At 51.9% G+C, this 27,691-nt stretch overlaps 1 protein-coding gene across 1 annotated transcript; it reads left to right on the top strand.

The window, feature by feature from the left end:
- The first annotated feature begins 12,012 nt into the window (after nt 1-12,012).
- On the top strand, nt 12,013-19,762 carry CXCL14 (C-X-C motif chemokine ligand 14). Its single transcript, NM_001433574.1, is given in 4 exon segments — nt 12,013-12,289; nt 12,459-12,564; nt 16,291-16,404; nt 18,609-19,762. Coding segments are annotated over 4 exon segments (300 nt in total). The 5' UTR covers nt 12,013-12,225; the 3' UTR covers nt 18,625-19,762.
- The last annotated feature ends 7,929 nt before the right edge of the window (nt 19,763-27,691 follow it).

Genomic DNA, 27,691 nt, shown 5'->3' on the forward strand with positions numbered 1-27,691 from the left:
ACAGAAGAACCATCCTGTGAATATCTAAGTGACACACCAGGTTCTGTGCTAGGCGTCAGGCAAACATGCAAGAACAAGCTGTGACCTGTGAGCTGAGCAAGTCCCTTCTCTGCTCTGGGCTTCAGTTTCTCCATCCCATAAAGGCGGATCAGAATGCCTGTCCTGCAGAGTGGCATAAAAATGGCTACAGTGGTGGTGTATGACTCTCCAATGCTTTGCACTTGCATCATGGCCAAGCGGGGCCAGGCCTTCACCCAGAGAGGTGCAGTCCAATAGTGGAATCACAGGCACCTTGTTGGTAGGAGACAGCTTTGGAGACAAGGCAGCGCTTGTCACCGGGACACCCTGAAAGCTCCTGCCTGAGTGTCGGGTGGTGCTAGGGGCACACTATACTGCTTGTGGCAGCACATGGGCCTGGGAGCCAAGGAGATCTGAACTCACAGTCCAGCCCTGCCCAGATGCTGGGTGACTTTAGAAAGGTCATCTATTCTCTCTGCCAATGGGGAGTGTGCAGCGCCTTGGCTGGGTTGAGAATTCAAAGAGACAGTGTCTGTGAAGCACCAGTACATGAAGCCTGGCACACAGGAGGCCTGCGCAAACACCCTCTGTGGGCTGCCCCACTTGAAGGCCGTGGAATGTCTGAATCTGAGGTCCCACAAAGCCAATCTATTGTCTTTGCTGCAAAGCCTCCCACCCTCCTTCACAGGGCGGGGAGCAGCACAGCACACCCCCAGCCCAGGTGTTGGGGGGCGGGGGGGGCAGCAGCCCTGGAAATGCTCAAGCTTTACAGTCCCCCAGCAGGGCCTGTGTTTTCCTCCACTAGCTCAGGCCCTCAGCCCTCTGAGAAGCCCCGAGCTTAAGGGAACCAGGTGCCTTCATTAAAAAAAAAACCTACAAATAAAGGGCGACTTTGCAAGGGGAGTGTGGTGCATTCTTGGGGGCTACAAGCAGTTTTACAGACCCAGACATGGAGCAAAGGCATGCAGGGACTAAGGAGCAGTTCCCAGGCCCCCTGCAGGCTGGCTGGGGCCCAGGGCCATGGGCAGGGCTGGGGTGGGAGAGGCCTCTCCTCTGCTCCTCACCCACATCCAACGGCAGACCACCCACTGGCCCTGGCTGCCCATTGATGCGGAGGAAGGAGACTGAGGGTCCAGCCCAATGAGAGTCAGGTTCATGTGGCTCTTCTAAGTGAGAGCCCTTACATCCAGAGGACAGCCTTCCCCCTAAAAGCCTTTATCTTGCCATGGACGTGGGATGGGTGCGTGTGAGCCCCAGGTGAGAATACCTCAAATCCCTACACCCCAGGCCCTCCTAGACATGTAGGCCCCCTCTCCACCCCTCACAAAGCGAATCTGGGAATTGATCGAGTCAGGAGAGCCAACAGACTGGACCGAAAATCCATCTATAAATCTTCCTTTTTGCAACACACAAGACATCCAAAATTGAAAATATACAAGAATGTGTCCACCACCAAATACACTAAGAACGGGCAGCCCCAGCAAGACCCAAATGCCCATAAATGTCACTAGTCATGAAGAGAAACCAGTATTGATAAACGATATTTCAGTGCCTCCGCCCTCCTGCATTTGACTTTTGGAGGACTTTTAGAGTCCTGTAGGACCTGGGGCCCCTACAGGACTGGGCCCAAGGCCTGGTGTGTGGCAGGGGTCATCCCTGAGCCCCACTGTTGATCCCTGCCCTGCTACATGGCCTTTGTCAACCCAGCCACCTGCGGGTACCTGGGAAGGCAGAGACGCAAGCTCACTCTTGGCACTATGGGAGCACGTGGTTGAGTGAAATGGGGGAGCAAGCCCCCAAGGGCCCCCCAATCCACTGCAGAAATGAACTAGAGAAACTTTTTGAGAACCTCACACTAAAACCACTGAGCTGAGAATTGTTCATATTTCAGAAAGTCTGCATTTTACCCCAGGGTCCTTTCCAGCCTCCCTGGTCCATTTAAAGTGGGGATTAAATGGGGCGAGGGGTGGATGGTGATGAAATAATGTGTACCACAGAAGGACGAGTGCACACGATCGTATAGCACAATTGCAATTATGGGACACTCTCTGCATGAGCACACTGGACTGGCTGTTTGTAGGGTGGAAGGTTCCACGGTACCTTTCTTCTCTTCAGTGCTGCTGTACTGTTTTTAGAATAGTGTAGCTCTTTCATTTAGGGGTTTTGCTTATATACGTTTTTTGCCTTTTTTTTTTTTAAGAAATAGGAGTTGAAATGGCATCAAAAAGACCTAAGCACCAAACTCAATTTTCCAAATTAATTACAAGTTCCTGACACCAGCATTCAAGGCTCTCCCCAATGCCTCCTGTTGCCCACAACCCCCTGCTCTACCATCCGATGGAACCAGCTACCCCCTGACTCAGGCCTCCAAGCCTTCACCTCTGCTGTTCCATGCCTGTGGCTCACCCTTGCCTCACCCCTTTTCTACCTGGGTAAATCTCCCTCACTCTTCAAAGTCCGTTCCCAGCCTACCTGCTCCACGAAAGCTCCCTGACCCTTACCCGGATGGGACTGCCCCACGCCACCCTCTGAAATCCCGGAACTCATGTCCAGAATCCAGTTAAAGGATTCCTCCCAGCGGCTGGCGTTTGGTCCCCTCCACTGCAGAGCATTTTGGGAGCTCTTGGGGAGCTGCCGGCCTCCTTGCAGCCCCTGCAGCCTGGGCTCAGAGCGGGTGCTCAGCAAGTGTTCACCTCGATGTTTTCAAAGGACTTTGCACATCAGAATAAAATAAGTGCCCCCCTCAGGCCAAGGAGGGCCACTTGGGCAAACACACTTTTGACCCCAATCCAAAGGGATTTGCATATATCTTACTTACTCTTCCTCTACAGGAAAAACAAAGTTAGTCTTTTTGTGACATTTCAAACACACAGTTAAAGAACTGCTCTAAATGTTGTGTCTTCAAAGACACGAATTCAGGACAAGCTTGTAAAATCCTTGTGTGGGTCCAGCTGAAGAAGCAGCACCAAGCACTGTAACCCTCAGCCTCTGCCTCCTCCCTTCGACGCTGGACCTCGCAGCCGCTGCACAGGGGCAAACCTGCCCTCTCTCCCGGCCGGAGCCTTGACCGGGTCTCTGCCAGTTCACAGCGGGAGGCATCTCCCTCTTCAGAGGGCCCTTTCCTCTGTGTCTCCAGCCCCAAGAGCCCCGAGAGCTCCCATCGCTGCCTCTCTCCCTCCGGCCCCCTCTCCCTCCAGCATCCACATCTGGTTTCCCTTCAGCGCAGGTTTCACAATGGACAGATTTTGCACTTCGAGGATTTATGGTTCCTGCTGCCCCTCCTTGCTTTTGATATGATTCCATTATGTGCTTAAAACCTGGGCTGTGCTCTTGGCTCCGGGGAGCTGTTTATGACAATTCTTTTACAGCCTTAAATCACTCACCGTTAAGAACCTGGTCGTGTTCAGAAGCAACGACTAGTTGCTAAGACAGAAAATTGCAACGTGTCTCAGACAGTTGCTTGAAAACTTTTCTTCATACAAGATTAATTAAGGCTAATGTTCACCTGGCAGGTAAATCCTCTGAGCAACGCCTTTGACCCTGTTCTCTTCCATCTGCCTAAGACACTGATTTAGAAGCAAACTAGGAACAACCCAACCTGACCCCAAACCCAGTCACCTCCTTCCTTCTGCTGTGCTCTTTCCTCTGGGCGCTCGAGACCCCACTGACTGAAGGGTTGGTAGAAATAAAAACACCAACATCACAAACACCTCCCTCTCCGCAACAAACGGGACTGAGAACCAGCTTTTATTTTCCATCTCTGTAATATGTTTTTCAGGAGAAGACAAAGAATTCCAGGAATAAGGAGATCAAGTGTTTATCCCCTGCCATTGGGTCAAGGACTTCCCTTAACCAGGGTTTCTCTTGCCTCCCAACTCCCTGTCTGTCACCACTCCTTCACCCGACAGCCAAAGACATTCTTTCTGAGAGGCACAACCTGACCATGTAACCCTTCTACTTGAGGTTCTCAGGCAGGTCCTCATGATCTGGGTGGTGAAGCCCAAGGTCCTGCGCAATTTGGCCCTCAACTACATACTCAGCCTTCTGCCCCTCACCTACCGCATCCCTGCCCTGCACTCATTGTGCTGTTGACCAGCGAGCCCTTGACCTTCCCCTTCCCTGAGCAGTTGCTTAAGCTGTTGCCTCCACCTGGAATGTGACATCTGCCTGTTTGGTCTCCCTCTTTTCCGAGAGAGCCTGAATGCCCACTCTGCCCTCCAAGAGAGTTTGCAAGCATGTGCGTCCTTCCCCTGTCCACTCCTGCCCAGGGCAACCCCAGGCAGCTCCGCAGTGCATGTCTGAGACCACCACTTGAAGGAGCGGGGGTCCAAAACCACGTTGCCGCCCTCTGGCGCTGGATGGAGGATGGCCTGTTAAAATACAGGAGCTTCAGTTAAATTTGAATTTCAGATGAACAGTGAACAATATTTTAGTATAAGGGTGTCCCCAAATAGTGCATGGGCATCCTGTATTTGTGTTTGCTAAATCTGACAACCCTAGCTGGATGGGATCTCTGCGATGCCCTCCAGAGAGAAGAGCGGAGGACTGGAGGCCAGCAGCCCAGGAAGAGCAAAGCAAGGGTGAGGCCTGGCCAAGAGCTGGGGGTGTGCCCCGCGTTCCCTCCTCTGAGGAGGCAGCACAGGGCTGCTCTGAGCAGGACTCCAGAGCCAGGCTGCATGGAGCTGAAGGTCAGCTCTGCCACCTGCCAGTTATCTTAGGCAAGTTACTTACCTTCTCTGTGCCTTGGTTTCCCCATCTGTAAAATGGGGATTACCTACTTTATGTGGTGGTTATGAGGATTAAATAAATTAATATTTGTTTAGCATTTAGAACAGTCCTTGACACAGAGTAGTGCTATATAAGCATTGCATAAATATAAAGCAAAAGGAATTAGCCAAGCAAACCCACAGACGAAGGAGTGAGTCTAGGAGATCTACTCATAGCAGTAAAATAAAACAAGAACGGACGTTTATGGAGCACTTAACGATGAGACAAAACACTGTGCTACATACTTGTCCTGTATTAGCTCCTTTAATCCTCACTAAGACTATTATTATTGTTGTTGTTATTACTATCCTCTTTTACAGATGAGGAAGCAAAGGAACAGAGAGGCACAGAGTGGTAGGATTCTAAGCCAGGAAGTCTGACTCCATAACTCACGAGACTGTGTAAACTGCAGTCCACACTGATTCACCCATCATTCATTCATTCATTCATCAAGCCAGGTCCCGGGCTCATGCTGGGACACTAGAGTAAACAGGAAAGACTTTGCCGCTCATGGACTGATGGGAAGACCTTGAATGAGCCTTTCCAGGTGTGAGGAGTGGTACTAAAGAGAAAAGAGGGCTATGGACCAGGCAGACGCCCAGACTAGGATGGGGTGTGGGACGGGGAGGGGCCAATGTGCTGGTCAAGGAAGGCTTCCCCATGAAATGACATCTTTGCAGATTCAGAAGGTAAAGCAGCATCCAGCCTGACCAAGGGGCAGGGAGGAAGCTTCGGATAGAACAGGCAGCTGGCAAAGGCCAGGAGTGGGAGCTTTCAAGGAACTGAAGAATAGAGGGTGTGGCTGGAGGGGGTGGGGAGTCAGTAGCAGTGCCGGCAAGGGAGGGGCAGCATCTGGGAGCCACATCAGGAGACAGGGCTTGTGGAGCCCTCAGGGAGAGGCCAGGGCCCTGCTATGAACATGAAGCAGGGCTGGCGGGAGAAGGCGGCTAGGCAGGACAAGGCAGGGTGAGGCCCCCTGTCATAGGGTGGTGAGCTGTGCCAAGCAAAGTGGGGACGGCCTGAAGACCAGGTCTGGGCCCTCACCGTGGGGCTCACCTGCACCACCAAGGACTCTAGGTGCCTCTTCTGCAGGGCCAGCCACAGAGCAGACATGCCTATCGCCCATCACGGGGATCTGCCAAGTGGAGCTAAGGCTGCCCCAGGCCTCACTCTTTCAGTTGAATGCCCCTGAGTTCCTTTTATAATAACAGTCAGATAAATTGGTAAGCAAGGAGAGATGCTTTTAAAAGATGCCCGAAGTCCTACCACTCAAAGAAAACGGTGTTTGTATCCCTTTCTTTGCCATCCTTTATCCAGCGGTTGCTGTTTTACATACTTGCAATCACAGTGTTTACTCGACCTTGTGTTGTCTCTACTTACTGCATAAGCGTTTATGTGGAATTCCACAGATTCTGTAATCATGAGTCTTCATACCAGTATAATATTTCATATAGAGCTTTCACTGTTTACTTAACCACTCCCCCATGGTTGGGCATTTAGGTTAACTCTTTGTTTTTAACAGGGAATATATTTGCATGTGGCATTCCCCCCTTATCAACTATTGAAATCGATTTTCTGAAGTGGATTAATGGGGTGAAATGGTTTATTTCAAACACTTTGTATACATACTATAAATATGATTTCCCAAAATCTTGTATGAATTTCTAGTCCCCCCAGTGATGGTTAAGTGGCCCTTCCTCACTTTACCATCATCAGCCTCAGATATTACTATTTAAAATAAACATTCCATTAGTGGGTAGGACCAAAACAAAACCCCATGATACTGCAGCATTAGCGTGCTTTCCCTTGACTGCTAAAGACGATGTGCATTCTTTCACGAGTTGGTTAATAATTGCTTTTCTTTCTTTGTCCCCCTGAATTGTCCTTTGATGTTCTTTGCTCGTTTACACCTTACGGCCTTCTTTGAAAATAGCTTTGCTCGCAGTCTTAATATAGTAAAGACGCTTGTCTGCAGTGAGGTGGTGTTGAATGAATAAACGGCAGAATAAATGCGAATTGTTGGCCTGTCATATTTGCTGAAGCATTTTCTCTCGTGTTTGGGGGAATCCCACAGTGCCCTCAGTCACCCATCTGAGTGGCAGAGTCCCTCTGCTGCCACGGGGCTGCCTGGAGCCTAATTTGACACCACCTGGCTACCTGCAGCGCCATTTCCTCTGAGTTTAGTTGCTCAGGTCCCCTAAACGTTCCAAATGGAAAGAACAAAACCAGGAGTTACTCTCGGGGAATCTTGGCCCTGCATCCCCCTCCACCTCAGAGCAAAGCCCTGGGAAGGGGGTCAGTATGCAGGACCGTGCTAAAGGAACCAGCTAAGAGAAGGCAGCTGACTGCCTGGGGCTCCACAGGTTAGGGGTGACCATCAGAAAGAAGCATGGAGACCGCCAAGAGAGGGAGGGGCTGGGGAGGAGGGGCACCCACCTGGCTTGGACTCAGAGCCAGTGGCTGCACTATCCAATGGAAGCAGGTATTTGGGGGCAGCCCGCACGTAATGGGTGGTGACAGGGCCAACAGGTCTCTGGAGCCCAGGATCACACTGTGGTCTAAGCAGCCGGGTACAGGACCAGACTGACATTCATGCGCCAGGTGGACTGGTGTGAAGCCCACCCCATTTCTCGGCCTCAGCTTCTGCATCCATACAATGAGGGCTAGAATAGGGCCTCATCCCCTTCCAGCTCTGTATTCTAGGTCGGCCCCGTCCCATCGGGGAAGTAAAAAGGGACTCCCCTTCTGAGAAGGTCAGACCTGGGAAGAACTGGGGGGGTAGGGAGAAGCACTGCTGTGTCTCCAGCTCCCAGGGCAGGAAACCAGCCGTGACCAGTCAACATCACCTTCTCAGCAGACTTGGGAGGCAGCCCAGATACCAGTGGGGCTTCCTGGAAAACCACACTCTGGCTCATTCACCTCCTACCCCTCCATCTAGCAACCCCTTTTCTAAAGCCAATGCCCTAGGGGGAAACTGGCTTTCCTGGGAATACAGCCTCACCAATGGCCACTCTCACCCACCACCCCCACATCCACCTTCTCGCCCAAGACATTGTAGTCTACATGGCCTGAATTGGGCAGTGCTCTCTCACGCCCCTGGGCTTTTGCCTGAAACACAATTTTATTTACTCAAATGATATGGAAGGAGCCCTACTATGTGCCAAGCACTGCTTTGGGTACTAGGGATGAGCAAGACAGACACAGACCTGACCTTCGCTGGACTGGCTCACCAGAGGATGACGCACAATATACTCCAAAATAAACAGGAAAACAGTACAATGTGAGCTCTTTGTACGTACAAGACAAAAAGTAAAATAGGACGACAGCACAGAGAGTGACTGCTGGCAGTGGGAGGAGGAGGCTGCTAGCGTGACTGGGTCTGAAGAGTGAATATTCGAGCTGAGGCTTCAGTAAGGAAAAGAGGGCCAACACCTGGGGAAGAGGAGTTTGGGCAGAGGGGCCAGTGAGCACAAGATCCTGAGATGGGGACAGGTTCTGCACGTCTGAGGAATAAGACAAGGCAGCGTGGTGGAGCGCAGCCATGGGGAGAATAGTAGATGCCAGTCACAAGAGGGCAGGGCCCTATGGGCACTGGGGTACTGATCTTGGCGAGATCAAGGGTAGGGAGGTGACCCCCAGGAGATCACTGTGTGAGGAGTAAGGACTGCAAATGGGCAAGAGTGGCCTCCCTCTATTGTCACCTGGTTAACTCCTTCTCATCCTTCAGATTCCACCCCAGTGGGCACTTCGTCTGGGAAACCATCCCCACCTCCCCGCCGACCAGATCCCCTCGTTAGTCTCATAGCATCCGCTTCCCCGCATCAGACCTAGCTCTGGGGTCATTTCATGTGTATCTCTGGTTATTTGATTAACGTCTGTCTTCCATACTAGATGGCGCTCCTTGGGGACAAGCACACATCTGCCTCTGCTCACCACCTGGCACACAGTGGGTGCTCAATCAGTGTGAACATTGATAAACAAGAATAAATAAGCAGATCCCCAGGGTCTCAGGAATGGTTTCCCGCTTCCACTGCCTCCTCCCTCTGTGCCTCCTACACTTACGTCTCCTCTTCCCATGGAACCCAGCATGCCTGCAAATAGCTGTGGGCACCTACACATACACCCACGCACACCCTACACTGCACATCAGAGGACAGGGCATGTGTGTTGCCCTTCGCTGCACCCCAGGGGTCCCCTTGATTCAGGTAGCACCACTGTGCAAAGAACTGCCTCACCCATGTCCCCGACACCCTGCCCCCACCACTTGCTCAAAGACACCCCCCACCTGCCCACTTGAGCTCAGTAGAGAGTGTGCACCCTGAAGTCAGGTTGGGGTCAAGCCCTGCCCCCAGTCGTGCAGCATCACCTACAGCGCACTGGCAGCAGGGGCCCCCATCCTCTCCCAAACAGGGGTGAAGCTCTCTTTGCAAAGACACAATGGCTGTATTTGGGAAAGATCAGCAGACATAGACTAAGGAGTATAACAGGGAAAACCCTGAAATGTCTGACCTCTGCTCTGGCCCGGGAAGTTGGGAAGCTTTGGCACATATTTGCAGAATCAACTAATTTTTCCTATAAAAGCTCAGTGCCCGTGATCCCTGGTACTATTAGATCCCACTTAACTAATCAGCATATTCTTGAAAAAATATGATAGAAGTAAAATTTTGTTAATAAAAAATCATATTTTACATGATCTACAAAAACTTGGTAGTTAAGAAATTTCTTTTGTAAATTAAAAATGTATTATATTTTTGGGAAGCAATTTGTGTTAAAAGCCTTAATGATTCTATTTCTGAGACGTGATCCAGTTTTTGAAGGGCTACCCCAAAATTGAGCAACGAGAATATTTGTCACACAGCATCACTTGTAAGAGCATATGGTTGAAAACAACCCAAATCTCCAGCAGGGAGTAATTAGTTAAAGCAACTGTGGTACATTTGTAGAAGGGAACGCGCTGCATCCCAAACAAAAACAGCGATAGCACGTATTAAGTGCTTACTCTCTGCTAGGGACCATATTAAAAGCTTTACATGCACCATCTCATTTAATTCTCCCTATGCTGTAGGTACCATTATCATCCCCTTCTCACAGATGAGAAAATCAGTACCTAAAAGAGTTAAGTCATTTGCCCACAAAGCTAGTAGTTAGGATTCATACCCAGGCCGTCTGACTCCAAATATCAAGCTCTTAGGCATTATACTACATGGCCTCAAATGATGCCATTAAAAGAGACACTGTAGAAGCAAGACCAGTCACATGGGACAATGTTAATGATATAGAAACAGGAAAAGAAAAACAAGCAGGTCACTAAACAGGACACGCATGCTGATCCCATTTGTGCACGTGTGTGCAAGCAAAGACAGAAGGGTTTGGGAAGATAACACTGTTAGCATCTTGGCATAGATCTCTGAGCAGGTGGAATTGTGTGTGTTTTATGTTTTCTTTTGCTTGTGTTTTCTGATTTTTGTGTAACAAACTGTGCTGTTTCTATATTAAGAAAAAAATAACTTTAAATGAAAAAAATTAACATAAATGCCAAAAATCACTCCCTTGCACTCATCTTCTGCACAAACCCAAATGTCCAACTGTTGGCCTTGCTTTAAGTACAGATACAACTGTACGCATAGGACTCAGGACATGCCTGAAGCCAGCTCACGGGCTCTGCTGGCTCTCCACGGCTCTGCTTCCCCTCCCTGCAGCCAAGGCTCTCCAGCTGGGAAGAGACAGCACACATTCTTCCCACTCTGCCCCTCAGCAGCCTGCCCATCCCATCCCCCAGGATCCCCTCTGGGCATTTGTGCCCCCAGGGAGCTGCTGGCTGATGGCACAGAGCTGTGAGCTGGAAAAGCCTGGCAGCTTCTGCCCTGGCTCCAGCTCTGGCCTGGGAGCCAAGCCCAGAGACCCTCCGAGCCATCCCCTGTCACCAGGTCTACCAAGGAAGCACTTTACCAAGAAGTGAAGGGCAGACAGGCCAGAGCGAGGCCAAGTGGCCCAGGGACAGAAGCCCCAGTCCTGCAGCCACACATCCCAGGGCCCCTCCTGGCCTAGTCACCTGCTTCCAGGTTATGTGATCTTGGGCAAGTTATTTCTTCTCTGAGCCTGTTTCCATGCCTGTTGAATAAAGAAGTTAAAATACCAACTTGGAAGGAGATGTGTAAGAATCAACATATATAAAATATAGATATATATCATCCTGATGCCAATAAGTAATATTTCCTGGGTACTGAGTTTGGGCCAAGCCCTCTGTTAAACACTTGATGTGCAGGATCTTACGTAGTTCTCACAGCCACCCTATGACAGGCACTGCGACTACTCCACTTTACAGATGCTGAAACGAAGCATGAAGTCACTTGCACTGGTGAGTAGTGGGGCAGGAACCTCTGTCACCATGCCTGGGCCCATACCACTACACCACGAGCCTGGCACAACGTCTGGAACATGGCCTTCATCCAGATGCTTATCGCTGTCACATCTCCCTACTGGGCCCCTGCCCAGCTCTGGAGAATGGTGTGGCAGTGAGGAACCCCCACCTGGTTCTCCCCACCCCCTAGACAGCTCCAACAGCCGCCAAGCCACATACTCACTTTAGGAAGACTTCCTCTCAGAGTGACCAAACCTCCCCCTACACCCACTCTTTGAGCCAGCTCCAGTGACCACAGGCCATGGCTTTGCTGCTGTACAACCTATGGTAACCTCCCTCCGGACCTGGCCTTGTGCTCTGGCCACCAGGGCTGCTGGCCCAACAGGGTCTGCTCACACTCTAGGAGTCAGGCCTGCTGGCACTGACACCTGGCACCTGCCCCAAAACTCTTTCAGGTCTTCTCAGAGGATCTGGGCCACGGGCCTGGGTCTCCCAGCGCCTCAGAACAGCAGGCCTGTCTGGCCAGAGGGAATCACGCGAATGAGAAAAGCAATGCTGCCTCCGTATTGTCCGGTGGAGCAGGGGGCATTGGATGTGTGCGCGTGCTGGAGTCTGGGTGTGCAAGTGCGTGAAGGAGACCGTGTGAGGGAGCGAGATGGTAGCGGATGTGTGAGTGTGCGTGTGCGCGCGTGACTCCGAGTGTGCGCTGCTGCAATCGGTCCCGGGGCAGGCGGCGGGCGGGCGGGGACGGTCTCCTCCTCCCACCGCGTTGAGAAATCTTAGTGAGTCACCGAGTGGTTCTGCATATTAATGAGCTCGCTGCCGCGAGGGCAGGAGCGGATTTAAAAGAGGCCTGGGCAGGCGGAGGGAGGCTGTGCAGAGAGCGCGGAGCCGAACGCAGAGCGCAGCGCACAGCGACAGCCCCGAGGCACCCACCGACGGGGGCAGCGGGAGCCAGTCGAGCCGGGAGGCGCGCTACGGGCAGAGAGAGGCGACCCGGCGGCGTCTCCGGCCGCTGCACGGACGGGCGGGGCGCCCTCCCCGAGTCCCTGCTCTCGCGCCGGGCCCCTCCGGCCAGCATGAGGCTCCTGACGGCCGCGCTGCTCCTGCTGCTCCTGGCGCTGTGCGCCGCGCGCGTGGACGGTGAGTGCCCCGGGAGGTCCCTTGTCGCCGTCCTGTCCCGTCCTGGAGAACCCAAGCGCCAACTGCTAGGCTTCCTGGGCCCTCGGGGGTTCTGGGTGGGCACCGAGGGCGGTCGAGGGGCAGGAGACCCCGCGCGCAACTGAGAGGCCCCCCGCGGGCTCTCTTGCAGGGTCCAAATGCAAGTGTTCCCGGAAGGGGCCCAAGATCCGCTACAGCGACGTGAAGAAGCTGGAAATGAAGCCAAAGTACCCGCACTGCGAGGAGAAGATGGTTATGTGAGTTCTTGCTCCTCGCTGCGAGCGTGTGCGCGCTGCTTTTAACCCGGTGCTGGGGCACAGCAGGGGGCTGGGTCGGGCTAATGAACATTTCTCGCTGCCTTAGGCAAGGCCCTGGCGAAGCCTTTTGTAATTGCCCACAGAGTCCTTAGGACGCTGGCGCGACAGTCTGGAAGAGAGTTTGGAAAGAGAGAGGGTGACTGTCCCGCGCTCCGGAAACAGCCTCTCGGAGGAGTTCCCCCTCGCTGGGTTTCAAATGGGTAGCCTTGGTGTTTGCACTGCCCACCTTTCTAGGGCAATCAGGGTTAAGTGGCTCCCATGAGCCGATTTAGAACACCCAGATTGAAATCACTCCCACCACACCCAGAACTCCTGAACTCTCGCCCAAACTGGGAGGCAGGCTGCCTTCCTGTTACGGGAGAGAGGATGGAGCAAACATCGTCTCAAGTCCTCAACCCCGCTGTTCAGATCCTTTTTCCATTCAGGGCACTATGGGCAGCCAGTTTTTGGCTTCTAGTGATTTCATTTTGAGAATGAACCTGGCTCTTCCGTCACCAGCTGGACGCCTGCGGGGCCCTGAGCCTGAGCAGCGCTGTGGAAAGTGCTCTGCTGGGGTTAACTGCCACGCGGCTGGAGCCCGGCTTGGTGGGGATGCAGGGAATATTTTTAAAACTGGGGCAGAGTGAGAGAACACTGAGTTTCCTTGGTCCTCTGTCTCCCAATTAACCACTTGAGGCCAGCACCACTGTTTCCCCATCAATAGGCTCTTGGCCAGGAAGGGAGCCCTTGGCAAAGCAGCTACCAAATTTCTGCCACAGACCATTGCCCCTCTTCCCCTCCTCCCAAAACAGGACACACTTTATTCACAGTCTGGGCAAGCGCCTTCAGCCTGCTGGACCTGCTGGCCCAAAAGCCTCCACGTAGTCCGTGGGGGCAGCCCCCAACCCCCACTGCCACCTGGGGGCTGCACAGTCGGCTGAAGTTAGGGGAATTCGCAAAGCCAGCCGGCCTGAGCTGAACCCCACTGCCTCCCTTCCTGGGCACCTAAATTAACCTCCCATCCCTGCCCCTTTGCCTTGCAGACCAAGTCCAGAAAAACTGCCAGAAAATCTTTTTTGATGGGGGCCAGGGGTCACACGAGCTGGGAGAGGAGCTACAAGCCCCTCCTGGCTCCCAGCTTGGGGGCCAAAAATGACCAGGACTTGCAAGTCAAGTCTGCACTCCTCTAAGTGCTGAAAAATGCTGCACACACAGGCTGGTTGCTGAGACCCTGCAGGAGAGAAGTAGCATATGCAGTGCAGGGACATCTCCGAAGGACAGAATCCTCAGTAAACAGGCTTGCTCTTTTTCTTGGCTAAACTTTTCAGAATAGAGAGGAAACTGACAGCCAGGCAATTATGCGAGAAGGCTTTATGCTGCCTTGTGAGAACTTGCAGGGGCCTCATGAGATCTGCACACCCTCTCGAAAACCTCCACCCCACACCCAGAGCCCCCATCCCGTCCCTGAAGGGCTATGGGTCCTCTCCCCTCTCCAGTTCCTGAGACTCTCTAGAGCAGAGGAGGGGCCAGCACTTTTTTCCAAAGCAGGTTTTCAGCCACAAAGGCTAAACAAAAGCAAGTTTTCTAGCTCGCTCAGAATCACCCCAAAATCTCTGATGAGGCTGGGGGAGGCAGTCTGCTTTGCAGGTGGGTGTCCTTGCAACTAGAGGGCCTGGGAGAGTCCAGATTCTAAAAAGGGCAATTTGTGTCGTATGTCTGCCGAGCTCTTGCCAAAACCTTCAGCACCCAGAACTGCTGAGGAGAGGGATGCGGGACCCAGAATTTCTGAGTAACTGCTGGGGACAGAAATCCTCATGTCTTCACCTCACAACCAGTTTCCACAGTCCCAGTGTTTGGCCGGAGCGTTTGAGCACTGTGGTGGGAGGGCTGAGCGTCCTTCTCCTGCCGCCCCGACCTCAGCCTGCACACTGACTTAACTGGGAAGGGGATTTTTATCAGCCTTTGCATGTCCTTTCATTCCAAGTGCAAAAGCAGCATTTCTGTAGGCAGAAAGAGCAATGCACGGGCTAACTTCCTGCACAGTGACTAGGTGCTCTGGGGGAGGGGAACAACTACACAGCCCTCTGGAGCCTGCCACCTGCTCAAGACCTAGAGGGAGGGACAGGACACAGGGAGCACCAGGTCTCACAGACAGGGCCAGCAACATCAGGGCCCAGCACTTGGCATTAGCAGAAGACCGGTGCCTGCCCCGGGAAGCTTAGGCCATGCTGGGGGCCCTGGAAATTCAGAGCACAAGGAAGGGACGAGAACAGGTTGCCCTGAAACATTCTGCCCCCACTCTGGTGGCAAGATTCGATTTTCTCTCCCCGTCAATTGGGAGACTCAGAGTTCATGGAGACCCTGTTCCCTTCTGGAACTTGGCCCATGCACCCTGACACTTTACCTTTAGGAGCCTGCAGGAGCTAGCTGACCCCTCTCTCTCCCTCCCTGCTCTTCCCTCTCCAACTTCCAACCTCCCCTCTTTGCCCTCCCCCATTCCCCAGCAGCCTAGTCCTCCTCCATACCGTGTTCTTGCTGCGACCTCTCAGGAAGTGACATCCACACCTCTTGCCTTCACCTTCCTTGTCCACTAGGTGGTCCTTCATTCTTGAACATCATCCTTCCTCCCCTACCCAGAAGCTTCCTCCTCAGTCTTGCCACCCTGGCCCACCCCTGGTGGAGAGCGGCCTAGCAGTTCCGGGCAGCAGTCTTGCCTCTCCGTCCTGGCTGGAGCTTGCACTATGGCTTCTCTTCCTCCTTGGCCATCTCATCTTCCATGACAGCTATGAATAACAGTAACTCTTCACTGTGCATCTACTAGGCGCTAGGCACTTTGCATAGATTACATCCTCTAATCATCTCAGTAACTTTAAAAGGCAGATCCTATTATTATACCCATTTTACAGATAGGCAAACTGATTCAGAGAGGTTACCCAAGATCCCACAGACAGACCTGGGATTCAAACCCAGGCCCTACACTCTGTACGAAGCCACTGCTTCTCTACCCCATGGCAAGGCCTCCACTGAGTGTTGGAACACTGGCTGGGAGAAGCTAGAAGGGAGGTCTTATTTTCCTCCCCTTCATGCTCAGGAATCAAAATGGGCTTCGAGGCCAACAAGATTCAGCTTCAGGATCACAAATACCCAGCCCCAGGACCATGTGCAGAGGATCTGCGGGAACTGCGGCTTAAAGGGTCAGACAAAACCATAGCATGTGCCGAGCATGTCCAAGCCTGCCGTGGAGCTCCTCAGATCCAAGGAAAGAGGTCTTGGCATGCGCGCCTTGCTGGTTGTGTCTCTCTCTGCCTCTCAAGGCCAGGTTCAGAGGAGCTGGAAACATCCTCTGACCTTTGTTCTCCAAGGGAGGCATGAGCCCTGTAGACAACACCCTGCGTGGGGGTGGGGATGGGGGTGGGGAACTATCCAAGACTCCAAGGGCCCCGGGGGGAGAAGTGAGAGCCGATCACTCCGTACGGGGTTAGACCCTAACATGGAACCAGAGATTTAAGGGAACCTTCCGAAGAGCCAGCCGGGGAGTGAGCACATGGGTAGGCTCCCTTGAAAAGAGGGAAGAGGCCACAGTCTTTCAGTGCCCTGACTGGGAAACACCCAGGGCCACCCACGGGCCACACTGAGGGACTCTCATTCGGGGTCCTCAATCCTCCTCCCTATCCCGTTCCATTTTAGCATCACCACCAAGAGTGTGTCCCGGTACCGGGGTCAGGAGCACTGCCTGCACCCCAAGCTGCAGAGCACCAAGCGCTTCATCAAGTGGTACAACGCCTGGAACGAGAAGCGCAGGTATGCCCTGCCTCTTTTCACCTTCCTTCCCACCTTCCCACCAGATCCAGATCCTAGACCCCTTCTAGGCCATCTAGCCCTATCCAGTGGGTGAACATCCCCCACAGTAGCCACAGTAAGCAAATCCCCAGACACTGCTTACATACCCCTAGGGATGAGGAACTCACCACTTAACAAAGCAGGCTATTGCTCTGTTGGACAGTTGTAAGCATCAACAATTTACTCTTTTATGAACTAAAGTCTGTCTCATTCTAACTTCTATGTTATAGTCTTAATTCCTCTTCTTATTTAAGTAACAAGTTCTTTGACCCTCAGTTTCCCTCTGTCAAATGGCTGGGCAAGCACCTGGCATGGCTCTCTCTGTGATTCTTGTGGGGCAAAAGATGACCACTTAAGTAACTGGATTTATTAATATAAAACTGTGGCTACGACCACAAGGTGAACAACATACTCTCCCCTCAGGGTGCCCATGCCCCCTGCTGCCCAGACACCTGATAAACTCCTTCTCATGCAGGTGCAGGGAGGGACCGTGGGTTCAACCCTTAAAAGTCGGAGCCACTCTTAACCACAGGGAGCAGCAGTGGGCAGATAACCAGACCCTGAACCAGACCCTTGCCCTCTCTGGGCTTTGTTTCCCCATTGGCCGAAGATGGCTTCCCAGCTCTGATCTCCCGGGGTCCGACGTGACCAGCTCTCCCTCAGCTGACACTTGGGCCGGCCCAACCCCCGTACCTGAGCCGTTTGTGCTGCCTCCAGAACTGCCTTGTCTGCACTTGCTTGAAATAGAAAGTGATGAGAGAGAGAGATTATTTTCTATAAACCTGATGGGAATGAAGCCCTCTCTCTGGTCAGGGCAGGCAGCTCACATGGTAAAAGCCGGAGCTGTCCCATCCACTGTCCGTCACCCTCCAGGCCCTGCGTCATCAAAAGTGGGACGAGGCTAACCCCGAAGCAGTTCATGGCGAGGTTGAAAACACCCTCATCGACTGCTGGGAGAGACTCAGGCCTTTGGTGTACTCTGCCCTCCTCCCCCGCCTCCCATAACATTGGCCGCTGCTTCAATAAAGAGGAGGCGGGCATGGGCCCTGCAGCCTGCTTTTTATTTCTGCAAACTCCAATAAAGAGGGCACCTCTGCTACCAGGCCTCCCATCACTTCATTACAAAATGAGTTCATCCCTCTTTCTTGGAATGCTGAGGTGTTCCGCAAGAGAAAGGGGCAATCCCTTGCCCTCCTCACCTCTCCTACCCCCGTAAAAGGTAGAAAATGTTTCTGTGAATGCAGAATGGAGATAAAGGAGCTATCTTGAAGTCCTCTTTGCAGAGAGAGGGAGAGAAAGCTGACCAAGGGTAGAAGAAGGAGAAGGCAATGGGCTGGCCCAGGCCCGTGGGGGCCAGTCCAGAGACTCTGAGCATCGCAGAGCCCAGAGTGTCTGGCTGCCACCAGAAGCAGCAGCATCAGTCATTTGATTTCAATGCATAATTAGATGTCTTACTCAGAAATCAGGAATGAGGCAGAGGGACCAATGGGGAGTCTGAGTGTGAAGTGTGGCCCTAGGGCAGCCATGGGGCAAGAGAGAAGGGACTGAAGTCCCTAAATCGAGATGATTTGGGAGGTGAAGGGAACGGTGAGCTTGTGAATGCACACAGGCCTGCCAACAACGAAGAAGTGAGCTCGAGGCACGGCCTCGGTGACAGTCCCAGCCCCACTAACCACCCTTCAGTCTTCAGGTAGCAGCTTCTAGAACTGGTGTTTTTCTGGAGGACATTCATTCTTTGGGCAAAATACAAAGAAAGATTCAAGCCTAAGTTGAGGGAGGGGATGCCTCTCCTCTCCCACTCCTCCCACCCCCGTGCTGCTGACAGACCTCGTTCCCACCACTGACATTCAGTGTTCCTTGGGCAAATCTTAAGTCTCTTGTGCCTCAGTTTCCTCACATACAAAGAGGGGTTTTTTTTCATAAGGCTTTGAGGATAAAATGAGATTGCAGAGATAGAAGCTGTTTAGAAAGCACATATCCAGATTTGGGAGGGCTTTTGTGGTCCATGTGGCGTCATCCTCTGAGATATCCCCCCCACGTCTGTGGGCCCCTGCAGTCCTGGGAGGGGGCACTCCTGAAGACAAGAATGAAGCAGCTTAGCCACCGGCCCGTGCATTGCCTGAGTCATGTCCCGAACCACTTACTCAAGTCTTTTCTCTTCCCAGAGTCTACGAAGAATAGGGTGAAAAGTCCCTGATGGGAAGACTTCGCACCAGTTGGGAGATGAGCAAAGGACTTCGCAGATAAAAAAAAAAACAAACCCTTTCTTTCTCGCAGGCATAAGACACAAATTATATATTGTTACAAAGCACTTTTTACCAAGGGTCAGTTTTTACATTTTATAGCTGTGTGCAAAAGGCTTCCAGATGTGAGACCCGTCTCTCTTGCGCTCCAGGCTTCATCACAGGCTGCTTTTTACCGAAAAGGGGGAAAACTCATGCCTTTCCTTTATTAAAAAAAAAATGTTTTTTGTATTTGTCCAGACATCATTGTACATCTGAGCTTTATAACCGCCTGGGAGGAACAGGGAGCTTGGTTGAGACATTTCATAGCAGCGCTGCTCCGTTCCTAGCGCGGGAAGCTTCCGCTCCGCGGTCCTGGCGCCTCGGCACAGCTGCCACGGGCTCTCCTGGGCTCAGGGTCACCACAGGCTCGGGGAAACTCGGCAGCCGCCCCTGTCGCTGGGCAAGGAGGAGCAGATCGCTCTGCATCTGTTCTCTGAGGAACTCGAGTTTGGCTGCCAGAGAAAAGTGCTCCACCCCTGGTTAATTTTTACCCGCTCTAGGAAACATCTCCAAGGTCCAGGGATGGCGAAGCACAGGGTCCTTAAGGAAGGGGTTGGGTCTTCTCTCCAACCTGAGGGTTTGTGAAAGGTTCACAGCTTCAGTATTCAACGCTCTGGAAGCAAGTGAAGCTCCCGACACTGTTAGCGAAAACCTTAGGAGAAAACTTAAAAATGTATGAATCCATGCACAACATACAGCTACAGACACACATTCTCTTGACGAGGGAGAGCCTTCAAAGCGCATTTCTTCCCCTCATCTCAATGGAACATGCAGTCCTCAAGCGATCTATCTGTGATTCCCACATCCCTCTCCAGGATGAACAGGGCAGCCGTCCTCTGAAAGCAGAGATGACCACCGCCCCCTTCTTTGTAAATATACTCTCATGACGCCCCCTCCACACGCTGCCCCTTCAGTACACGCCGCTCGGCACTGCTGTGTCATATGCTATGTAAATGTCGGAAACCATTAGCGATGCATGCAGGTTTCATATTCTTTCTAAGATGAAAAGAAAAGGAATAAAATATATTTGAAATGTATGAAAATTCTGGCTACTGACTTTTTTTTCTATTTAGTTAAGCCAGGATGACACTCAAATGTTGACCACGTCCTGGATAAACAGGGACAAATGTATTAGGAAGGAAAACTGGCATTTCCCAAATACCTGTCAACGCTGTCACTTCTATGGAACGTCGTTACAGTCCCCAAGACAGAAGCCAGGTCTGCAGGCTAATGCTTCTTCCCGACTCCCACACCTGGGGCAGGTTCATCAGAAGAGCCAGGTCGATGCCCACTTGGGTCCCCATTTAGAGAAGATAGTAGATGGGGGACCAGTCAAGATGCCCTTCGCCCAGGGCCCCATGATTCCAGGGGGACGCAGGGAGGAGCGAGAAGTGCCCACCAAGAGGCTGTGAGGCTCTGGAGCCAGGCTGTCTGGGAGCCACTACCAGGGAGTTGCTGAGGCTCCATGTCTGCTTCTGCAAGACGGAACTGATGAATGACACCTCGTGGTGCTTCTGAGGACTGAAGGAGGCAATCCACATAATGCCCTCAGGACACCAGGGCATGGTGAGCACTTGGTAAACATGAGCCCCTTCCATATTCACAAGAGAGGCCACTTTGCACAAACTGCCCATAGCACCATGTCTCACCATATCCACGTCAGCCAGGCCCTGACACAGGCCCTCTGTGCCCACCTGGGTCCCTTGCACTCTGCAGGACTACCCAAGGCAACATGTTTCCTGATGTCACAGCTGGCTCTGCCAATGCTTGAGGGGACACCCCGCCCCAGGGTGCTGCTGCAGACCATTTCCATCACAGCCTCACCTCCTGGCAGTGCTGAGTGACATCAAATGTACTCCTGAGGAAACTGAGGACCAGAGAGGTTAAGAAAGTTGCCTGAGGCCACTCATCACACAGCTGCAGTCACTGAGTCTGACAGCCTTTCTGCTGAGGGGAGCAGGAGGGGTGGGCTGAGACCACACTGGGCCAGGGCGACTGTGAACGGCTGGAGTTGGTCTCGCCTTTCCCTTCATTCTGGAGAAAGGAGAGAGCCCGGACAGGGAAGCCCAAACACCAACAGACAGATCAGAGCAGGAGGAGAGCCCAGTAGGAGGACGCACAGTGGGGTGGGGGACAGCAGAGGCTAGGCCCCTCTCCCGGGAGCCCTGAACCCTGCCTGGTCCTAGATTGGCACCAGTGGGCCTCAGGAGGGAGAGGCCACTGTAAGGAAGTCAGCTGAAAGAGCGTCACTGTCACCACTTCTGTCCCCAGACCCCCACACTCCCCACTCCCAGTCCCGCCAACCCAGAGACAGCTCCATCTGCTGGCTTCACTTTCACCCCTTCCACTCACTCTAAACACGCCACAAACCCCTCTTCACCCTTGCTTGGGGCTCTCCTCTAGCCAACCTGTGGCTCTGGTACCAGCACTTCCTCCTCCAGCCCTGCTGGCCCATGTGTCCCCTCCGTTCTCTGACCTTCCAAACCACAGACTAGATTCTTAATAACAGTAAGAACGTCTCCTCACAGTGCGCCAGCACTGACCTAGGCGCCTGCCCCGCATGCTGCATCTCCACCCGCCTACACGGCTGTGTTGTAGGTGCCCAGACAAGTTAAGCAGCGTGTTCAGGAGGCACCGACAGTCAGTGGAGGGAGAGCTGGACTTCAAGCCCCAATCTGTCAGAGAGCAGGAGGAGTGGAGACTTTGTGTGTAAATGTCTCGTCCCCTAAAGAGACTGTGTGTCCCTGGAGAACAAAGGCCAGGGTATGCTTCTGTGGATGACTTGGACTCCATCATCCAACAGACAGGTATTAGCTGGACCGCTAAGAGTGGACTCTCAGCCCCAACACATCACCAAACACCAAATGAGGGCCCTCTAGCGCCAGGAACTGTGCTCAGCCCCCGGGAAGAATGCCCTTTTTCCCACCTACAGAACTGCTTCCTGTCCTTTTTCTCCTCTGGGCTTCCCAGCAGCCCTATGAGGTGTCCACCCACCACATTCCAGAAAGGACAGTAACTGGTGCAGCAGAGCAAGGCCAGGCTGCCTATCCAAGTGGCTCTCCCGGGCCTCCCTGGGGGGTGTGCACATGCCTCTGCACACGGGGCTGACCAGGCCCATGCAGACCCCACCTCCAGAACCACTCCCTCCTCACAGATAAGCATGCTTCAGGATCCAAACGCCATACCCCTGACCCCCCACTGTTGACAAGCACATCCTGGGCAGGTCCGCAGTGCGGCACCAACCTTGACAGCAGGACAGCCACATCCTGGAGAGCTCCAGCCCAGCTCTGCAGCTATCGTTTCTGCTTAGCCAAACCCTCCTCAGATGCCCTCTCTGCCACAGAACTTTTCCTGGTCTCCTCAGACCTGGGGTCAGGACCAGCAACATAATTCCAAGGCCTGGTGCAAAATAAAGATGCAAGGCCCCCCATTCGAAATTGTTAAGAATTTCAAGATGGCAACAAGAGAGCATTAAACCCCAGCACAGAGCCCTTCCCAGCACAGGGTTCTGTGCAACTCACATGTCACAAGCCCATGGAGCCAGTCCTATACCACGGGTACCAACTCAAACACCTGTCTGTTGGGCCCATTTTGGCCCTGAGTCATTATGTGACTTGTACTGCAATTTAACAGTTGTATTTCAACTTGAACATCTAACAAGATGTGTTCTTAGAAGCCAGGGACTATGTCTTATGTTTCTTTATAAAGACCTCCCAGACCCTATCCTAGTACTTATAAGGTACTCAAACACATGAATTAATCTTCATCTGAAGGAGCTCCCTAAGAACACACTTTCTGCACTCATTCACTCAGCTACTACTACGTGCAAAGCCCTGTGCTGAGCACCATGGGGAACAGAGGCTTGAGGTGCTGTCCTTATGTCAAGCGCAGAGCGCAATCACTCATCCGCCAGCCACTGCTTCATTACGAAGATCATGCTATGTGTTGCACACTGAGCAGGATGCTGGGGACGGCCCCTCCAGAAACTCGGTCTATAAGGGAAACAAAGACGCTGCCTGAAATTGCCTGTTAGTCTAAGCACCATGCTAGAGGGCCACACACAGGCTCTAGGGACAACACCCCTAGTCTTGCAGCAAGTGTCCCCAGACCAAGACCTCTGTCAGTCCTGGGAGGGTTCATGGCAAGTTGCAAGTTATTCTCAAGCAACAATAGGAAGTACTGATTCCATCCTGGCTCTGATGCGGCCCGTGGCTCTCGTGTCCACACGCAATGCGACAGGCCAACAAGGACAGAGAGCGCTGAGGGCGGACAAGTGAAGAATGCTGAGGGAATTCAGAGGGGCCTCAGGAACACCAGCCGTGCCCCAGGAGAATGTCCAGGGAAACCAGCCCCAGCTCCAACCTCACTCTCATTTCCTGTATCTCTCTTGCTCTCCTTCGTCATCACCTCCCGTCTGTCCTGCCAGGGAACCGTGGCTGGGGCCTCCCCAGCCTCATGGGCAAGGAAGCCCACCACAGCTTTTCTGCTTATCCTCCCACCACAGCTTTTCTGCTTATCCTCCCACACAGGGAAGACGTTGTACTCTTTTAGAGCCCTTAGGATATTTTTTCGTCCTCGCTTTTTTGAACAGTTGAATAGACACTCTTGGAGGTCATCAAGAAAACAACAAAACCCAAAGCGATTTTCTTACTTTTAAGGTAACATCTCCCAGCTGCCTCCACGCCACCAGAGGGTGGCAAAGAGCCAAGGGCCCCTCAGCCAAGGGCTCTCCAAGCTCCCTGAGACCGTGTGAGAACAGCAACAGTGACTGGTACAGTGACTGCTTACCATGAGCTAGATCCCATGCTGAGGACCTTACATGCCTCATCCCATTGGATCCTGGTAACAGCCACAGCAAGGGCTTCTAGTATCAGCTCCACTTTACAGATGAGGAAACCGAGGCTCAGGGAGGTGAATACACTGTCCATATTAACAAAGCTAGTAGGTGGTAGACAAGGATTCGAACCCACTTCAGAGCAGGGCTTCTGCTCCATGAAGTACATATTGCCTTACAGCTCCTGTAAATCCCAGCCCACAGGAGACTGTGCTGTGCCCTCACCCAGGGCTGACCTCCTGATTATGGAAAGAGGCTCATCATCCTGTTACCTGGGGCTGCAGGACCACCAGCCTTAGCAGATTTGTTCTGCGTGGGCCTCGTTTTGTCTCTCAGAGGCAGAAGAAGGCAACAACCACGTGTCCTAGGGCTTCTCCCAGTGACCCAATGAAGCGAGCCCTACGGTGTGAAATCGCCACTCTGACCCACGTTTGGTAGACAAATTCTGCTTAAGAAGAAGCAGCCAGCGACTTTTTCTCCCCAACTCCAGATAAGTTGAATAAACAAAACAACTACGACATCATCAAATTCAAGTCAACATTTTAGTTAGAAACAAGGTGAAACCATCAAGACATTGGTTCAAAAAAATTTACTCAAAACCAGAGTTAAAATAATCAGCCTGTGTCACAATGAGGAGAGTTGATATTTGGGGATGAGCGGTAGGACATCTAATCAGATGCAGATGAGACTCTCATTAAATATTCAAAGTTATTCCCCAGAGCAAAGGGGAAGGTGACGCAAGGGCCTCTTTCTTTCCACCCATTGTTTCCTTAAAGACAACCCCCACACAGGAATCATTTCTAAATTCCAAAGACTTTTGTCCCCCTGAAATAATGCCCTGCAAAAACAGACTGGAGTTAAGTATCTGCATTGGTACAGCAAAAAAAAATTATAAACTGAGGAAATTATGAGAGAAAGAATATCCTTCAATTCCCTTAAAGCTGCTCAGATAACGACCCTGTTTATTCTCTGTCCTCTGAGGAGCCACAGAGTTTAACAGAAACAACAGCAACAACCACAACCAATGTTTACTGAGTACTTTCTCACCAAACTCTACTATTAGTCCTATTTTACAGATGAAGAACTTAAGGCTGAGAGAGCTAAGTCACTTGTCCAAGGTCACACAGTGGCCAAGTGGTCTTGGGCAGTGTTAAAATCTTTGTTTGGACACTCCTAGGTGGGTGACCATGTCCCCGTTTGCCTGAGACAGTCCTGGTCTATGACAGCTGTCCCACTACAATTACAAAGAGTGTTCCCTTTCACTCTCAAAAGAGTTGTAGTGTGGGGGGCCAGCCCCACGGCCTAGTGGTTAAGTTCAGTGCACTCCACTTTGGTGGCCTGGGTTCAGTTCCTGGGCACGGACCTATACCACTCGGCAACAGCCATGCTGTGGTGGCAACCCACATGCAAAACAGAGAAAGACTGGCACAGACATTAGCTCAGGGCGAACCTTCCTCAAGCAAAAAAGAGGAGGATTGGCAATGCATGTTAACTCAGGGCCAATCTTCCTCACAAAAAAAAAAAAAAAAAAAACCCAAAAGACTTCTAGTGTGGTTGATAAATCATATGATCACCCCACTTACAGGGCCTAGCAGGAGAATGCATAGGGTGTGGGACTGTGTGGGGTCCAAGAAATGATTGATCAACTTGTCCCCTTGGACAACCTACTCCTAAGTGAGTGTAGGCCCTTTGGAAGCAACAGCAACTCTTTAACCCCACAGAGCCTAGAGAATCTTCCCGGGCAATCTCCTGGTTTCCCCGTTCCACCCTGGCCTGCCTCCCCTGCTGGACAAAGACTGGAGCTGACACCCACAGATTGTTCACTGGGGTCACATGGTACTTTGGAGACCCACCTGTTGAATGATGACCCAAATCAAAACCCCCGTCCCTCTCTCTGTGTGTCTGTCCATATGAGATTCCCCTGACAATTAAAGTATCAGATTCTGGTTTCAGGAAAACAAAAGTCAGCCAAGCAGCTGCACATCCCAGAGGACTGAGTTTGCACATCCCATCCTTGACGATCTGGTTGGCATGTGCTGTATACATGGGGGATTAGCTACTTCAGAGGAGTGGTAATGGGATATGGGCCTTTGACATCCTATTCCGATTCAGGGAGGCTGGGAAGGCCTGGCGTGTATCAGGAAGCTTAGGGAAATCCATGGAGACCCAAAGGTGCAACTCCCTCAGGACTGACTGCTTTGGTCAGGGCTGGAGTGTTTTCCTACAATAAGGCTGCTGACTTGCTCCCTTCCCTGAGTCTGTAAGGAACTGGGGTGGGAGAGAGGGCAGCACCCCAGCACCCAGCACGCAGGCCATGCTGGAGCCTCAGCCTCACTGAGCCACTGGAGCTGGGGTAGCTCTGGGGGCTCACTGACTCTGCGGTCCTCTCCGTGTGTAGCCCTTGGGCTACCACCCTATTCCTGAGGCTTCAGGGTTTGTCCTGCTGCCGCCCTGTCTGACCTGACCTTCCCTGGATGCTAAGGGGTTTTCTGCACTTCCCCCAAGTCTATTCAAACAGCTCCTCACGGGATCATCCCACAGCTCAATGTCCCAGCCCCAAGTGTCTGCAGACCTGAGAATGCAGGCTGTGAACCAGAGGGGCACATTCAAATCCTGGCTCCTCTCCTTAAAAGCCGAGTGACTGTGGGCAAGTTCCTTAATTTCTCCTAGCCCCAACTTTGTAGGGTGAGTGAGTATTAAATGAGAGAAATGCCTCAACACAGAAGGTAAGTGGTCAATATGTGGGAGTTGCTTATTATGATCGTCATCCTGCCTTTAAAATTTCCAACTACAGTTTTCCCTATGTTGACCTACCTGGATTAACATCACATTTATTAGGCATAAAAAGGCCAAACTTGGGGCACATATCTAACAAGAGACGAAGTTGGAACCTTCTGTGAACTTGAGCAAACTTCCATGCCTCAGTTTCATCACTTGTAAAACAGAAATAACAATAGTGCTCAATAACAAAGAATTTTTTAAAAAATACTAAACAAGATAATTCAAGCAGAATATGTAAAACTTTGTGTAGCACATAATAAGCACATAGTAAATGATAGCCAATAATAATAACAATAATTTCATGTTACTCACAAGAACATATTTAACAATCCAAAGACTCTTAAACCTGGGGGGAAACACCTTAGAATCTAGTCCCACTGTGTAGCCAACACTATATTTCTTTGAAGTTATAAATTTTTTAACTGCTTTTGAACACCAGGCCCCGTTGAAAAGCTGGCGAGTGTTATGTTTCCTTTTCCTTGAAAAAAATACACAAACTATTTTGCAAACCATTTCAGAAGATTCTTAGATTCTGCTGAAGTCATTCTCATAGTTCCTTGGACCCTGTGTGAGAAATTCCTGCCTTGGACCACCTAAGATAGGGCATCCATATGAGGCTGCTTGAATGCTTCCAGTAACAGGAGCCTCACCACTCAGAGAGCAGCTCACTCTGTGGTTGGAAAAGTCCAAGTGCTAAAAGCTTCAAAATTCTTCCTTAAAACAGGACACGAAAAGATGCCTCCCGAGGTCCATCTCTGGAGCAACAGGGGTGGCACAATACCTTTCTCAGGTGCCAGCCCTTGATGTTTTGGGAAGGCAGGGGCCATGCTGTGACACATCTGATCCTCTCCAGGTTAAATGTGCCTGTCTGCTCAGCATTCCAGGTGATGGCTTCCAGGCCCTTTGTCACTCAGGTCACCCTCCCCAAACCACCTCCCGGTGGCTGTGGCTCATTTCCTTTGTCCAGGACACTGTGCTTTTATTAACTCCCCCTGAGTCTGTGCCGCAGTTCTTAGCCGCCTCATCACATCCTTTACGCAGGTATTTAACGGACCCCCAAGGCCTCATCACACAAGAGCCGGGTTTCACGCCTCACCCACTCACCCCCCCCCCCCGCCGCCCCCAACCTTGTGTTTGGGCAATTGATCTTTTGAACCTAAGCCCACCGCTTCACATTTGTCCCAATTAAATTTAGTCTCACCAATTTCTTCCCTAACACTCCACACCTTTGGGGAGTGTTTGGAATCCACATTCTATCACCCAGTGTATTAATTCTGTCTCTCAGCTTTGAGACATCTGCAAATCGCATACAATATAAGGAAATTAATGAGACGTGAGCATCTCCCTG

The sequence above is a fragment of the Equus caballus genome, chromosome 14 (genome assembly GCF_041296265.1).
Source record: "Equus caballus isolate H_3958 breed thoroughbred chromosome 14, TB-T2T, whole genome shotgun sequence".
In the NCBI taxonomy this organism is placed as follows: Eukaryota; Metazoa; Chordata; class Mammalia; order Perissodactyla; family Equidae; genus Equus; species Equus caballus.